Source organism: Saimiri boliviensis, chromosome 7 (genome assembly GCF_048565385.1).
Source record: "Saimiri boliviensis isolate mSaiBol1 chromosome 7, mSaiBol1.pri, whole genome shotgun sequence".
Classification (NCBI taxonomy): Eukaryota; Metazoa; Chordata; class Mammalia; order Primates; family Cebidae; genus Saimiri; species Saimiri boliviensis.
In genome coordinates, this window is record NC_133455.1 from 121,541,836 (window position 1) to 121,558,305 (window position 16,470).

General features: G+C 52.8%; 1 protein-coding gene across 1 annotated transcript in view; it reads right to left on the reverse strand.

The window, feature by feature from the left end:
• The window catches only part of CACNA2D4 (calcium voltage-gated channel auxiliary subunit alpha2delta 4), a 124,173-nt gene that overhangs the window by 9,724 nt on the left and 97,979 nt on the right, over positions 1 to 16,470 (reverse strand). Inside the window, exons 27-30 of the mRNA XM_003934481.4 lie at positions 11,108 to 11,169; positions 10,000 to 10,044; positions 9,731 to 9,793; positions 95 to 165 (exon numbers count right to left, since the gene is read on the reverse strand). Of these exons, the coding sequence (XP_003934530.1) occupies positions 95 to 165; positions 9,731 to 9,793; positions 10,000 to 10,044; positions 11,108 to 11,169 (241 nt within the window). The remainder of the gene's footprint in view (positions 1 to 94; positions 166 to 9,730; positions 9,794 to 9,999; positions 10,045 to 11,107; positions 11,170 to 16,470) is intronic.

Below are 16,470 nucleotides of genomic sequence, written 5' to 3' on the forward strand. Positions count from 1 at the left end.
GGACGTCAGGATCCCAAGATCCACCTGGACCACTTAGGGTCAGCTGTTGGCTTACTGTGTCTATTTGGACTGGGGAGGAGTGTGTCCCACTTACTGGCTGAACACCCCCATGCTGAGCAGCTGGGTCATGACAGCACCATCCACCTCCCCCAGAAATCTTCCCATCTGTGAGGGAGGGAGAGCAGAGAGAGAGAGAGGGAAAGAGGCGGAGCAGGATGAAGCCTTCTGAGTCCAGCACTACTATCAGCTCGGGTCGAGGCTTTTGGTGCCAGCTGGGCTTTCCCTCTAGATGCCTCTCGGCATAATCCAGCTGAACCTTCCACCCACGCCCTCTCCAATCCTGGCTCCTTACCCTCCAGCCTGGTGCTTTAGAAACTGGAGGCAGTTATCTGCTAGCTGGCTATGAGACCAACCTAGAGGTTACAATATGATTTTTAAAAAATGGTATAGAATTCCTTGGAATAATTCTGTGTGAATCACTTGCAGCAAGGTTAAAGAATGTTTTGTGAAACTGGATTTGTTGTATATGCTGTGTGTGTGTGTGTGTGCACGTGTGTGTGTGCACGTGTGTGTGTGCACGTGTGCGTGTGTGTGTGTTTGCACGTGTGCGTGTGTGTGTATTGGGTCAGATATAAAGCACATTTCTGCAGGTCAAGGTCAAAAGCAGCAGTGCTTGTCTCATGCACACCGGTATCTGCATCCTCCCAGTGTGAGAGGGCTGCTGTCGCTTTTGATGTCCCTCCACCACCTCTCACAATCAGTGTGCCCTGTGGATCGGTCATTTGTCCCCTCCATGACAACAGCCTAACTGGATCACTCGCCCTCTCTCCATTGCCCATCTGCCCTCCTAACTGACCTCTCCCCTCGTCCCTGTGGCACTGCCAGAGTCATATTCCTCAAACGCCTCATGGATGGGTCACTCTTGTCTTCATTAAAAAAAAATAAGACAGGACCCTCCCTCCTGTCCCCGGCCCCCCTTTCATTGCCCACCAGCCAGTGTTTTGTGGCTCCTGCGCCCTGTGCCAGGCAGTGGCCCCCTAGCTGGCTGAGGAAGGCCTCAGGTCCTCTGCTCTGCTACCTCTGATGGCCTCTGTACTTGCCCTAGCCTCTTGACTCTGCCGTTTCTCAGACTGGCAGGGTGGCAGAGCTTGGGCTTGGTGTTGGATTTTGACTTGAATGTAGGCTGTCTTAAAGATTGGGGATAGCGTGTGCCCTTAAAGATGTGTCTCCCAGTAAACACTTGAAAAATGGCAGCCATTGTTATGAGGAAAAGTCTGGGCTCTGGCTTGGCTGTTCTCCCTACTCTGATTACCTTTCTCTGTCCTCATGCCAAGGAACTTTTATCATCACCATTCCTGGAAAGTCTTTCGATTCTAACTTTTCCAGCCAGAATGAGGCCCTCCTGTGCACACTGACAGCCCGTGGCCGGCACGCCATGCAGTCCTCGCCTCACTCTGCCTGATGAGATACTTGGTTGAAAACTATATGAGGACAGGACCATGTCTTACTATCTCTGAATTCCCCAAAGTGTCTTGGTACCTGGACGTACTCAGTCAGTGTGGAATTTTGGCAGGGAAGGGAGGTGGGTGCCGTGCTGATGGCCATGTCAGGTTCTTCACGGAGAGCTTTCTAGCTGCATGGGCCCAAAATGAATGACATGTAGGAAAACTACCAATAAAAAGAAATGCAAGGCTGGCACAGGAGCTCAGGCACATGGACCTGGCCGACCTCAAGGAAAGCCAGGCATTGTCTGGGTGTCCACCTGGGGTCTGCCCTGGCAGCCAAGTAGATGCCAGCAAACCTTCTGAAGGGAACAGAGATTTATTCCAGGCAAAGGCTAGTTAGAACGCATGACTCCTGACACCCAATGAACAATCAGAGAAGTTCTCTTCCAAATAAGAGGTGATGGTCCCGTTTCAGGACAATAACCCCAGGACCATGCCCACAGTTCATAATGCTGTGACTTATAATCAGCCAATATGGAGCCACAGGTCTCCAAATGCGCCCACACCAGGAATCCGGGATGAAGTCAGGAAGTATCACTTTCCAAATTGGAATTAAGTAACAAAATATAGTTCTTACATCCTACAGTATTTCCTGTATAAGTGGAAATAGCTGACTTATAAAATTAAAACATAAGGATGCAACCCACTAAAAATGCATGGCAAACTGTAATCTACAAATGGACAGGTCAATTACAAAAGTAGATAGGAGGGAAACAGATGCAGACAAAGGTACTCAGATTTGTCTGTCTACACTCTGCTAGTTCCTCACCTGGAATGCCCTGACCACCAAAAACTATTTCATTACACCTTTTATTCACAAGGCACTCACCAGGTGAGTCTGATGCAAAAATGAATGAAATGAACACGAATCAAGAGCTTCAGACTAGTTTGCATGGACAGACAGGAACACATGAATCCTCAGACAAGACCAGCTGATAACCAGCACCTCTGACAGTGGTGGAAAGGAGTGGGAGCCCAAAGTCCTGGCAGGCTGCATGGAAGAAGGCAGTGGACACAGCAGGGGGACAGCAGGGAGGGTCAAGGGCATTCCAGGGACAGAACAGCACATGGGAATGTGAAAGGCATTGAAGTCCTGCCTGTTCTTCAAGGCGCAGCCCAAAAGCTCTCCCTGGTGCCTCCAGCTAGAGTGATCCCTCTCAGCTGGGGTTCGCTTTTTGCTATTTTAGTTACTGTGTGTGTGTGTGTTTGTTTCCTCCATCACTCCGTCACCTGGCAGCAAAATTCTAGAGGACAGAAATTCATCTCTGTCCCACAGTACCACACCATGTCCCGTTCACAGTTATTATTCCATGCATATATGCTGAAGGAATGTGTGAGGAAATGAATGACCTGAGTCTTCTCCTCCCTGAGAAAGTGCAGCAGCGTGGAGACAAGGCTTTTGACAAGGCTGGTTTTAATTCCTACAAGCCTGTCCCATTCTGCCTCCTAATTCCAGGCTTATTCGCCAACTATCCTGTTGTTTAGACATTTGATTCTGAGAAGACAGGTCCCTGAGAGCAAGGATGTGTATCCTGGACACTAGAAAAATGTATCCCCCTTCGTAAATAAATAACTTGATTTTTCTAGGATTTGTCACTCTGGCAGAAAATATCCATTCTCTCCGTCTTTAGTTAGGCAGCCTGACTTAATTATGGCAGCCATGTGCTCAGGGAAAAGACTACATTTCCCAGTAGGTCCTGCGGCAAGGGGTGGCCAATGGAATGTGAGCAGAGCCGTGGGGAGGGACTTCCGGCAAGCGGCCCCAAGACCTGCCTGCTGCCCTCCTTGCCCTTGTGCTCTGGACAGGAGCCCCTCCAGCTGTGCTGAGACTGTGCGGATGGGGCCAGGCCGGGCCCAGGCTGCCTCCGTCCATTCTTTTATGAGAGAATGCACCTTTAGTTGTTTAAGCCACTGTAGTGGAGACTCTTCTGGCAGCAGAACACAATTCCTGGCTGATAGTTTCTTTTGAACTTTGTCATGGCAAATCCCCGGCTCAAATCGAGTCCCTGAACCTGCAAAGCCAAGGTCCAAGCGTCGACGTGGGATGCCTTGCGGATTTAGGAGCCCCAGACCGCCCGTGGAGTGGCAGCGAAAGCACAGCACGATACAGGGGCCTGACCGCCTGGGTCCCCTTTTCACGGGGACAATTCACAAATAAGCAGTGGCCCATGGGCCGCCTGAACTCTGGGGCTGGGTCGGAAGGGTCTAGAACCCTCTGCCCGGCCTTCGAGTCTGCAGGGAGGCTGCGGGGAGGCAGGTCCTGTGAGCACCACCCAGGAGCCTGCAGGGGAAGCAGATGGGGAGCAAGTGATGAGAGGTTGGGTAGTCCCTCCCCGGCCTGGAGTAATTTGCAAGGCTGTGGGAGGCTGTCCCCAGAGAAAAGGGGTGATCTTGAGTCTTGTGGCAGATGGAGTAAATGTCCCATGGCCTCCTTACCTAGGGGCAGCCCTGGTTTCTTCTCTGAAGTTGGGAGCTCATCTTCCTAAGGGGTGTGGACACTAAAGTCCCCGTGCCTGGCTCATGTGGGGATCAGTTTCCTTTCCTTTGCTCCTGGCTTGTGTAGCCTCGCCTCTCCTCTGTCCCCCAGGCTGCAGTCTCTTAAGGGGTGCCTGGGAGGGATGTGGAGGAGGGAGTGGGGGTGGGGCAGCACTGCACTACCAGGAAAACCGCCTGAAGAGCCTGCCTCTGACTACCACAGGATTAATTTTATTCTGGGAGGGCCCGGTGGAGCAGGGCCATTTGGGATGCCAGGAAGGCAGAGGGAGCATGGCTGCCAGGGTGTGGGGTGCCTGGGAAGATGGCAGAGGCAGGCTGCCCAGAGTGGAGAGGACAGGAACATGTGCTAGGCTGGGAGAGTGACTTTGAAGATGAAGGGCCTGGGCTGGGTGAGTCGCAGGGGGCAGGGAATGTGAGAGGGATTCAGAGACACAGGAGCTGAGGCCCAGACCTGACACCCCCTGAGGACAGAAAGGGGCACCCTGCTCTGAGTGCCTGCCTGGTCCTGGCTCACTGGGCTGGGATGCAGAGGGAGCAGGGTGCTGTGCTCTGAGAGATCCAGGCCCCTCAGGGGAAGGTGCTGGGGTGGTGCCTCCAATTTTCTAGGCTGCAGTTGTGCCCCTTGGAGGTTCATTTTGAAGCTCCCATGGGTGGGTGCTGCCCAGAAGCCAAAGACAGGAATCGGAGTCCCCAGATTCAGGGTGACAGATCCACTATAAATATTACAAAACTCCACAGAGCTGCTGTCACTGTCTGTCCCCAGCTGTCTGCTTCTCTTTCTAGGCCCCACGTCGAGGATTGCAATCTTGGCATCCCTAGCTCTTTATTATAAGAATGAGCCCTGGCCGGGTGTGGTGGCTCACGCCTCTAATCCAAACACTTTGGAGGCCAAGGCGGGTGGATCACCTGAGGTTGGGAGTTCAAGACCAGCCTGACGATGGTGAAACCCGTCTTTTAAAAAAAATAAAAATAAATAAATAAAATTAAAAAAAAAAAAAAAAGAATGAGTCCTACCCTGGAAGACAGGCCAAATGTCTAATTAGCAGGCCTGGAACACCACTGGCACCAGGAGAGCCAAGCAGCCGCTCCCTCAGGCTGGCTGCAGACGGGGCCCTTGCGGTTTCCCCACTCACTGACTACAGGGAGGAGGGTCTTGGGTGAGGGAGGGCATGGAAGGACTTTGTCTGGGAAGAATCTTTGAGTCTGCAGCTCAACAGGCTCCTCTCTCCAGGCCCTTGCGTGAACCCTGGCAAGGACAAAGAGTCGCTGGAAACTTCTGGCCCATTTGCCCAGTCAGGGAAGTGACAGCAGCTGGCTAAAGTGTATTCAGACCCTCCGCAGCCAGGAGGCCTGGGCAGGGTTCGGAACCCACGATGCACCCAGCCACCTGGAGGGCTCCCTCAAGCAGACTGCCAGCCCCAGAGTGTCTTGAGTCCCTAGGTCTGGGATGGGACCCTGGCAAATCTGTGTCCCTAACCAGCTCCTAGAGGCTGGGGCTTCCGTGCTTTAGCCACACTGGAGGCCTACCGATAAGCAGGGAGGTGCGGCAAGGAGTGAATGAGTCGGGGAGCCAGCCCTGTGGCCTTCGATGGCAGTTGTGTGTTTGGGAGAGAGGGGCAGGTTTGGATCGGCCATTTGGAGTTGGTGGTGGGCAGACTCTGAAGAGGTTCACAACGATCCTGGTCTCCTGGGAGTCCTGCCCTTGTGTAAGCCCCTCCTCTTGAGTGTAGATTGGACACAGTAACTTGTTTCTAGCAAGCAGAATATGGTAAAAGTGGTGGGGTGTCACTTCTGAAATCAGATTTCAGAAGACTGTGACTTCCACCTTGCCTTGGTCAGTCTGATGATGGAAGCTGCCTGCTGTGGGAGAGGAGGCTTCCGCCTCACTGCCCTGGAGGAACTGAATGCTGCCAACGACCACGTGAGCGTGGCCGGATGCAGATCCTTCTCCTTCAGGCCTGGAAATGACAGCAGCCCTGGGGACCTGGATGCTATTGCCTTGTGCAAGACCCTGAGCCAGCCGTACCCAGATCCTTACCCACGTAAACAGCTAGATTTTAAGTCTTGTGGCTGTAAGCCACTACTTTTTTTTTTTTTTTTTTTTTTTTTTTTTTTTTGAGACAGAGTCTTGCTCTATTGCCAGGTGCCAGGCTGGAGTGCAGTGGCACAATCTCAGCTCACTGCAAGATTCCTCTGCCTCCCGGGTTTAAGCAATTCTGCCTCAGCCTCCCAAGTAGCTGGGACTAGAGGCGCACACCACCACACTCAGCTAATTTTTGTATTTTTAGTAGAGATGAGGTTTCACCATGTTGGCCAGGATGGCCTTGATCTCTTGACCTGGTGATCTGCCCACCTCGGCCTCCTAAAGTGCTGGGATTACAGGCTTGAGCCACCATGCCTGGCCAAGCCACTACTTTTGTGATAATTTGTTATGCAGCAATAGATAACTGCTACAGAGTTGTTAAATGAATGAGTTTTTAAAAAACAGCAAAACAGATGGACGGAGCGAGGGTCGGACAGCTGAAGAAGTGGCATTAGCCCCAGACCCTCTGCCACCCTGTCTTCCACTTGCCATCTAGTCCAGCGCCTGCTACTTCCAGGCCTAGAACTATCAGGCCAGTTTCGTTTTCCACACAGTTATTGAGTGTCTGCTGTGTGCCAGGCACCACACCAGGTGGGGTTTCCAGTCTGGTGCCTTCCCATAACCTAACCCAGCTCAGGCTGCAGGGTCAGAGCTGTCCCGAGTGAGGAAAGAGGCAATGAGCCCTGTCACAGTGCCGTGACCCCCAGGGCCTTGACACTAGCCCAGAGCTTAACCCAGGGTTGGAATTCCTGGGCCTTGCCTTTCAGGTCCTTAGAGGCATTGGTCCTAATTCCATGAGACTCAGCTGAGCGCAGCAAGTGAATGATCTCCACCTTGAGTGGTGACAGTGTGACCTGTGTGCGGCTCAGGGCCAGGAATGTCACACAGGGGGCCGGGACTTGCAGCCTCCACACCCACCAGAGAAGGCCAATCTAGCTGGGGTCAAGAACCGTGCCCTGCAAATGCTCAGGTCTCATCAAGACCAGTGTTATCCCCACTCAGTTTCCCTTCCAAGAAGTCTTTTCTAGAATCTTCTTCCCCCTCTTCTTTGCTGCTCTTCACTTGGCTTTCCGGGTTTGAAGTCTGGCTTTTCTGTGGCTGTGAGTTTTTGGGTTAATGCCCTAACCTTGCAGGACCTCATTTTCCCCTCCTGTGTGAAGTGAGACTAATAAGGTCCCAGCAGATGACGTGAGGGGCCCTCCTCACTTCTGTGGCCTCGCTGTTCGGGGCACAATGGTGAACCAAGTGCGATGGGAGCAGGGGCCCTGGCAGAAGCCTCTAGAAGTTCAGTTTGTTGCTGCCCAGCTTCTTTTCACAGACGATTTGGAATAGCACAAAAAAACACGTACAGGGTAAAAACGTAATAGGAAATGGGGGTGAATGACTTAAGTAAACAAATACGTTATCTAATATAAATCTCTGAGTAACTGATTGCTACCACGTCTTACCCAAAGTTGTTCTCAGTGATTTCACAATCTGAAGACGTGAGCAAATGTGGTCTGGACAGAATAGGACCAAAGCAGCCCAGTGGGTTATGAGAGGCCCCTCCAGGGTTCCTATCTTGAGATGCCACGTGCTTGCCAGCTTCTCTCAAGGCTGGGGTGGTTCCCCTCCAGGGCCAGCTCCCTGCACAGTTGTCCGGCTGCCTCTGGAGCAGGGGCTGGTAACTAGAGCCCACAGGCCAAGCCTGGGTCATTCTTGATTCATGTGGGATCTTGATCTAAGACTGGCTTTTCCATTTTCAAGCGGTTGGGGAAAAAAATGTCAAAAGACTGGTAACATCTCATGACACATTAAATTTATATGAAATTCACATGTCGGTATTCAAAGGTTTTACTGAAGCAGCGCCATGTGCGTTTGCTCACAGATCACCCATGGCGGCTTTCTTGCTGCCATAGCAGGGCTGAGTCTCGTGAAGCTCAAAACCAAAATGTGCGTCTGCCCCTTTAGGAAAAGTTCGCCTACCCCTGCTCTAGAGCTCGCCCTCAGGCCGGGCCATCTTCTCCCTCCGTTCTGCCACCTCCCATCCCAGTGTCCAGGATCCAAGCTCTCTCTGGGACCCCCAAACCCATGCTCTGGCCCTTGAAAGCCAACACCTCGGGAGGCCTGGGGCCGTGATCAGTCTCAGTAACCCAGGGCGAGAGGGGTCAGAGCACAGAAGAAGGGGCACCGGGTAATCCCAGAGCCTCACACCAACCATGGTTCAACTGCTGTCGTCACCGGTTTCTCCCAGAACAACTGAAAACTACAAAGGCCTGGTGCTCTGTCTGGAGAGGAGTGAAATGGCCAAAAGAGGGCATGAAAGGGAGGAGGGGGAAACCAGAGGCAGGCGCCCAGCTGGCCACGATGAACAATGAGCTGAGTCCTGCAGAGCCTTGCCCCGACTCCCACCAAGAGGAAGTTGAATGGAACCATCTTCGGGTTCTCTATTCCTGTGGCTGAAAACTGCTGCACATTAAGCGGGTCGTTTAAACACTACCCCAAGGAGTTAGATTTCCTGATCCGCTGGTGTCACTTTGTCCTCACTTGCCCTCTTTCCCAAGTCTCCTTCCGACACGGGGCTCCGGTTACCTGACGACTGCTTTGGATCTTAAGCCACACCCGCTCAGGCCATACCACAGCCCTGCGATGCGTGGAGGCGGCCTTGGCCATGACCTCTGCATCAGCCTCCTCATCCCAGGCACTTAGAGCCTTCAGCTGGGGTTGGCTTAGACACTGTGTAGTCCAGCCCCCAGCGAGGCACAGCTAATGAAAGTCGCTTACCTGCATCACATGTCTAACTAGTGGCAGAGCTCACATAGAACCAAATACTATACCCCTTCCCCGGAGGCTCAGGTGGGAGGCTGTTCTGATGCTTCTGCCGTGCTTGAAGGAAATACATCTGGTGAATATGTCTAGATTTGCTTAAGGTTTGAATGGGCTTCTTTCTCAGTTTGATTCCTGGCTAAAGAAATAATCCATTTTGAGGCCTCTTTTGGAGCCCAGCAAGTATAACATTATTATTGTACTTTCTCTTTTGCCTTTCTGAGCGCATGCTGCATTCAGGGAGATACCCACACCCGGCAGGGGTGGTGGGAGGGGGAAAGATTAGAATGTGCAAACCAGGCATTCAGGTGGGAAAGCTTCGCGTCCAACCCCCATTTCTCCCTGGCACACTGAAGGCCAGGCGTGGTGGGCGAGAATATACTTTTCCATAAGGTCCAGACAGGACAAGAACATGAGTGGGGAAGCTGTGCCTTCTGGGCCCCACGATGGTAGAAAAGCAGGAGGGGGTGGGGGGAGTGACCTGATGAGTGGGTGTGCTTGGACCCCGGGGAGGAGGCCCGGTGTGAGGCTGGGCCAGTACGGCCAGGCAGGGCCCCGAGATGGAGTTACTGAGTGGCTCCTACCAGCCACGTGAGGAGGCCAGGCTAGTGTCAGATAAAACAAAGAAGTAATATTTTCTCTGACCTCTGAGTTGAAAAGTGCTCCAAATTCTGCCATCTTGCTATGTTGACTTTGGCTTCAAGTACACCTTTTCTTCAGCCCTTTCGCTGCATTGGCCTCCAGCAGGGTTCCCTCCCGGAGCCGTGGCTGGTGTGACTGCCCGATGTCTCCAGTCCTCCCGGCCGCCCTCTCCCCCTATTCTGCATCCCCAGTGACTCACCTCTTGGGACCTCTCGGAGATCAGAATGAACCCGTTGTTGTCGACAACGAAGCAGTCCAGATCCTGGGAGGAGACCCAGAAGGGAGGTTACGGCCGGGGCCCTCACCCAGCCCGGCTCCTCCGCCTGTCCCTGCAGCTCTGGAAGGCAGCGTGGAAACCTTCGCTGCAGGGAAGGAGGGCATTTGGGAGAAGGAAGCTGGCTCTCCAGGAGGACCGGATGGAGGGCCTTGGCTCCCCTCCTCCACCCTCCTCACGTGGGCAGAACTTACACTGTCCTCGCAGCTCTGTGTGCATGGCATGTCCCCAGTGTTGCACTGGAAGGAAGAAGAGAGACTGAATGTGACACCTGCATCCATGTAGCGGAGATGGCGCCCGTGAGCGGGAGCACTGTGTGTGGTACGTTTGCAGTGTGTGTGCACTGGGTGTGCATCTGCATGCAGAAGGCACCTGTGTGGGGTGTGGGATGTGTGTGTCATGTGTGGACAGCACGTGTACGAGGTGTGTGCATGTGTGTGTCCATGTGTGGGTGTGTATCTGTATGTGGAGGGCACACGAGTGTGGTGTGTGTAAATCGCGTGGTGTGTGTGGCATGCGTGTGGTATGTGGCCTGTGGGTGCTGAATGCTGCAGGCCCTAGCTGGTGGAGTAGCCCAGGTAGCCCCAGGCCTCATGGCTGGTGTGGGGAGGTGGCTTGTGGGCTCTGCGGGGCTTCTGTGCTGGCTGTCTGGTAAGGCGGTGGGTTCCCCCAGGCCCCTGCCCTCTGTCCCTCCTGCCTCCCTCTTGGGCTCCCTGCACTTGCCCAAAGCCAGGCCACAGCAGCAAGTGGAGGGAGCCGAGGGGCCTGGCGTTGTGGGAGAGTGGGGCTGGAGGAGCTTGCGGGAGATGGTGGGGGCAGCTCAGAAGCCAGAGGGACCTGGGGGCTCTGGGGAAGCAGAGGGGAAGGAGCCAGTAGAACAGGACGGGACAGGCAGAGCTGGGAGTTCTCAGCCAGAAGCCGCTGTTTTCTCTGGCGTCTCTTGCCAGCCATCAGGGCCTGGACCCTGGACCCTGGACCCTGGACCCTGGACCCTGGACCCGGGACCCTGCATGGTGGAGTGGGCAACTGTCTCTCTGCAGTGGGAGGCGTGCCAGTGGCTTTGAGGTGGTGAGAGGGGGTGATGCTGGGTCTTGCCCCTTGCCACTGGGCCCGGAGGCGCTGTGGACCAGGGCTGAGGCTCGGCCTGCAGGCTGGGGAGCTGAGGGGCTGAGAATGGGAAGTGCCAGGAGGGCATCCAGAGAGCGTCAAGGCAGGCAGAGCATCCTGTGTGGTGTGAGGGGTTCTCGCACCCGGAAAGCGTGGGGAGTCCCCAGCCCCGACCTGGCCCAACATCACACCTACCTGCTGTGTTGCTGCCCAGAATTTGCGCTGGAGGAATTCCAGCTTCATTTGGACGCCCACCGCTACAGGGCAGGAAGAGGGAGGGCAAAGCCAGGGAAGAGATAGGGAGAGAAAAAAATAGATTCAAGTTAAAGAGAGGAGGTGCTTCAGCAGGAACTGAGGAGAGAGACAGCAATGATGGGAGGGCTGAGTCAGAGGGCAGAGTGCAAATTGAGGTTTCTGGGGAGTGGGGGCGGGAGGAAGAAGAGAGATGGCAGCCTCTCTTGTCCCCACTCGAAGAACAGCACCAGAAGTGCTCAGCAGCGACAAGACTCCCATTCCAGAGAACAACGAGGGCGATTCATCCCCGATCCCTGGGAACTCAAGGACCGCTTAGTCTCCCCTTTCCCAGAGATGGGAATATAGAGACCAGAGAGACCCACCCATCTGACCAAATCACGTGACCAAGAGTGGCGCCCTGAGACTGGGATTCAGGGCCATTGCACTAGCAACTCACGGGCTCCTTGGATGTCAGCCTGGTGTAACCACCTCTTTTACACCCACTGCCTGCTCAGGATCTTCCCCGCTTCATAATGAGGCTCTTTTCCTGCTCAAAGTCAGGATCGGATTTGCCCAGGGCTGCAGGCAGGTTCCAGGAAACCGCAGGCATCACCACCTGGCAAATAGTTCCCTTTTGATGCCTCGGCTTACAAGGGCCACGCTGCCTTTCTGCTTCCTGAATAGGCTTGGAGAACCCAAGCGGGTGCTCACATACCAAGAGAAATCTGGGACAAAGGCTCCAGGAAAACTTGGGGCCAATGAATAGAAAGAAAAGGCAGGCTATACTGAAAAGAAGAAGAATTTCAAAACTAGGCCAGCTTCCTAGTGTCTGCTATAATAATATCAAAACTGCGCTGGGTGCTTAGAACGCGTCCGGCACCTCACATGCATGAGTGTATTGAATCCCACAGCGGGCCAGTCCTATTATTACTCTGACTTTCCAAGCTGAAGAAATGGAGGCTTTTCAGAGTCACACAGCTTGCCCAAGTCACCAGCTTGTTAGTAACGGAAGCAGAACTGTAACCTGGGCCTGTCTATCTCCGCACCTGCTTCTTCTCAGAACCTGCCTCCTCTCTGGACCTGCCTCCTCTCCGCACCTGCCTCCTCTCTGGACCTGCCTTCTCTCTGGACCTGGACTGAGTCCTCTTTGGGACAGGCAAGCCACTCTCTACTCAGGCTTCGGTTTCCTCATCTGTGAAATATGAACGGATGTGGGTTCTTAACCATTGTCTCCGTCACAATTATTCTCATTTCTCAAGTACCCAGTTGGCGGGAGTTCCAGTATGGCACAGAGTTACAGAACTGTGTTTTTGTTTTTTCAATCTGGAATGATCTTAGAGAAATGTGATGGGAAAAAAAAATAAGAGCAGGGAAGGGTCAAGGGCCAGAGGTCCAGCCCTGCATTTGTGATCTTTGAATTTTGTCTCCTCAGCTGCAAGATGAGTCATGGGTTGACTTCCCTAGGAGGGTAGAAGGAGCCTAAGATTGTTGAGGCTCAAGTGAGATAATGTGAGAGGCTGTTACTCTAGACAAGAGCCTTGGTTTTTAAACTCCAGCGTGCACCAGAATCGCCTGGAAGGCTTGTTAGAACCCACCCCCAGAGTCTCCTTCAGGGAGTCCGGGGTGAGGCCTGAGAATTTCTGAAGTGTTCCCAGGGGTTGCCTATGCTGCTAATCCAGGTACCATAATCAGGAAACCCCTGTCCCAAAGCCTCACTGATTGCACCGTCTAAGATGATGAAGATGACCCATATCTGTGCTGTCCTAAACAGTAGCCAATAGCCACACGTGGCTACCAAGAACTTGGAGTGTGACTAGCAAGCCTGAGGACCTGAATTTTAAAAAAATTTAATTTTAATTAACTTAAAATTAAATAGCCATGTATGATTGCTGGCCACCATATTGGACAGTGTTGTTCTAGAGCTAATCTGAGTTTTCAGATGAAGAATCTAAGGCCCTGAGAGGCCCCTCCAGGCCCAGGAGTCTCACGGCAACCTTGGGGTGGTACTCTGGCTGGCTGGCCTTCTTGAACAGGTCCTACAATATAGGAACATTTGAGTTCTTTGGGGGCGTCTTTGTTGCTTTGAGGTCCAGGTGACTGAAAGGAGTGGGCTGGAAGGGGACAGGTGACCCATCTGTTGGCTCATGACAAAGATGAGAGAGAGCTCCCAACACAGTGCATAGCTGTAGGTGAGGCATGCTTGGGGGCCCAGCATGGGCCACGCTCCTCCTCCTGCTCATCTGCCCCTCTTAGGCTACAGGGACCCCTCACTCTCCTCTCCTTTTTTTTTCCTTATAAGACTACCCTACATACTCATTTTTGATAGACTTCTTTCACCTGGAGGAAAAGGCTGACTCAAAGAGGATCATCAGAGGTGAAACGTGCTAGTGCTCAGAATGACCATCTCTTCGGGATTTAAGAAGGCTTCCTTCATCCTGTCCTTGACCTCCAGGCTCAAAGAGTTCTCTCATTATTCCTAGAACGAGATGCTGCCTTTCCATTAGATGGCTCAGTGTCAAGTTGCATAGCATCATGAGATTTGTGAGCTGGAATGAATTCCATGATTCTAACATGGGGCATCTGGAGAGGGTGGGGGTGTAAGTTTTGAGGCTCCTTGGGCAGAAATGGGGGGAGCAGGACACAGAGCAGATTCTGTCTCACTAGGTTCCATCCCAGGCTCCTCCAAGGCAAGCTGTGTGTCTTTTGCCCCTGGGTGTTCTTTGCAATACTTAGGGCATTCCCACTACCTATTGGCATGTCATCTCCACTTGGGCACTTTGAACTTGACATGTTCTCCCCCAAACCTGACCCTCCTTGAGACTTCTCCATTTCAGGACACATATTCTAGTGGATTGCTATCATTTTTCCTCCTCCCATCCAAGGTCTGCACACCTTAGTTCCAAAACTTCATAAATTTGTCCGTTTCCCTCCATCTCCACGGTTACCACCATTGGCCAAGCCAACACTGCTGTCACTTAGATTAATGCAAGCACCCCTGAGCTGTCCCCTTGCCTTCCAGCCTGCCTCTCTATGATCCGTTCTCCACATAGCCACAAGAGTGATCTTTCTGAAGACCAAATCACACCACTTCCTGGCTTAAAACCCTCCGATGTCTTCCCATTGATCTGCTTTGTTTGTTTTGTTTTTTGAGATGCAGTCTTGATCTGTCACCCAGGTTGGACTGCAGTGGCACTGTCTCAGCTCATTGCAACCTCTGCCTCCTAGGTTCAAGTGACTCTCCTGCCTCAGCCTCCCAGGTAGCTGGGATTATAGGCGTATGCCACCATGCATGGTTAATTCTTGTATTTTTAGGAGAGATGGGGTTTTACCATGTTGGTCAGACTGGTCTCGAACTCCTGACCTCAAGTGATCCACCCGCCTCAGCTTCCCAAAGTGCTGGGATTGCAGGTGTGAGCCACTGTGCCCAGCCCCCGTTGATCTTAAAATCTAAACTTGTAAGATGGCCACATGAACTGGCTCTGCTGATTTCTCTGATTTCAACCAGAAACACGTCACCTCCCAAACATGTTAAGCTCATTTCCCAGAGGATTTGTGCCAGCTGTTCTCTCCTGCTAGAATGCTCTTCCCCTAGAACTTTACATGGCTGGCTCCTTCCCATCTTCAGGTCTCAGCCCAGCATCATCTAGAGTGGCTGTCCCTGGCCTCCCGAGATAAAGCCGTTTCCCCCTCCCTCACCTTTCACTTTCTGTCTCATTGCTTTTTAAATTTTCTAAGTGACATGATTTGTTCATTTATTTGCTGTCTCATTTACTGTCTGTCTGGGGCTAATAGCAGGCAGAGGATTGAGTTCTGACCCCCAGCACCTAGAACTGTACCTGTCACCATGTGACTCTGCAAATTTTTCTTGAGTTAAGTGAGCAAATTCGATTTGAGCCAGCCACTTGACAGGGAAGCAGAATTCTACCAGATCTCACTGTCCCTTCCCTCCAAGCTTCAGGAGCCTTGCTGACCTCCTTCCTCTCCATTTAGCTGTGCCCTCTCACTGTCCCTGCACTTGAGATCCTGAGCTTGAGGTTTAGCTGTGCTCTCTGTCCCTAGAAGACCTAGGAGGCCATCCGCTCAGAAATGAGGACTTAAGTGAGACACGAAGAAAAACTTCCTCATGGCAGGAACTGTAAGATACTGAAGACAAGGTGTGGTATTGGGAGGAAAGGCAGTGAGGCATGGAGATCTATTTGCCAGCGAGCCAATGGTGTTCTGCCAGGCCCAACCACCTGCACCCCTTGGCCTTCGTCGTGTTGAATCCTTCTGCCAACTCTGTCCCACAACCCAAGTCAAGCTTTTCTATTCTAGACACCCAGGGAACTGAGTCTTCTCCCCCAGGCCCTGCTCTGCTCGTGCGGGTGAGTGGCTACTTGCAGGGAGGGCTGCCCTGCCTCCTGTCATCTCCTGCTAGCCCACTGTGTGCAGGAGACAGCACCTTATGATATTATGTTTGCAGACAAGCTTACATCTTCCAGTGAAGAAAAATTCAGGCAAAGGGCCCGAGGAAATGCAAGGCTTTCCCGGGAGTTATCAGGAGAACTTCCCTCATGCCTGTGCATGGCAGGCCCTAGTTTAGAACCCAACCTTGGTCCCCAGGGGACTTGCCATGACCTGAAAGAGGAGGACAAATCTCAGACCTTTCATTCCACCCCAGCTGGCCTGGGCCCCCTCCTTCCCTCCTGTCCTCCCTCTCCAGGCTTTCTCCTGCTTTCCCTCTCTGGGCTGCCTCTCCACATTGATCTTGTGCCTTCCTCCAAAGCAGCTTTCCTGTAAGATCTCAGCTCAGCTCCACTGGCAGACAACGTAACAAAGAGCCTCAATAAGGCCAGGCTGGCAGGCGGCTTATCAAGATGTACGTCTTTGCTATGCACGCAGACTGCCACCTTGGTGCTGCTATGTCATCACAGATGGCAGAACCAAACAGCTGCACACGCACACACACTTACATCCACACACATGGACACACACAGTCATGCACACATGGACCCAAAAGCATGCAAACACACACATGGGCGCACACACTTGCACGCACATGCATATGCACATGCACACACATATACACACACATGCACACCCACAGCATGCACATGAACACACGAGTTTGCACACTGTTGAGTGCTCTGGTCCCAGGAGTCAGAAGCTCCAGCTTTGCCCTCCTAATCCTTGTATCTGCTTCTCTTTCCTCCTCCTCTGTCTTGAGAACCCAACCAGGAGCCTGCGAGTTGCACTGGAGGGGGACTGTGGGGCATGAGTGGGATCATCTTTTCTAACACAAGCTGGGGACCCAGCAGGTGCACAGTGAATATACTTAGGTCACA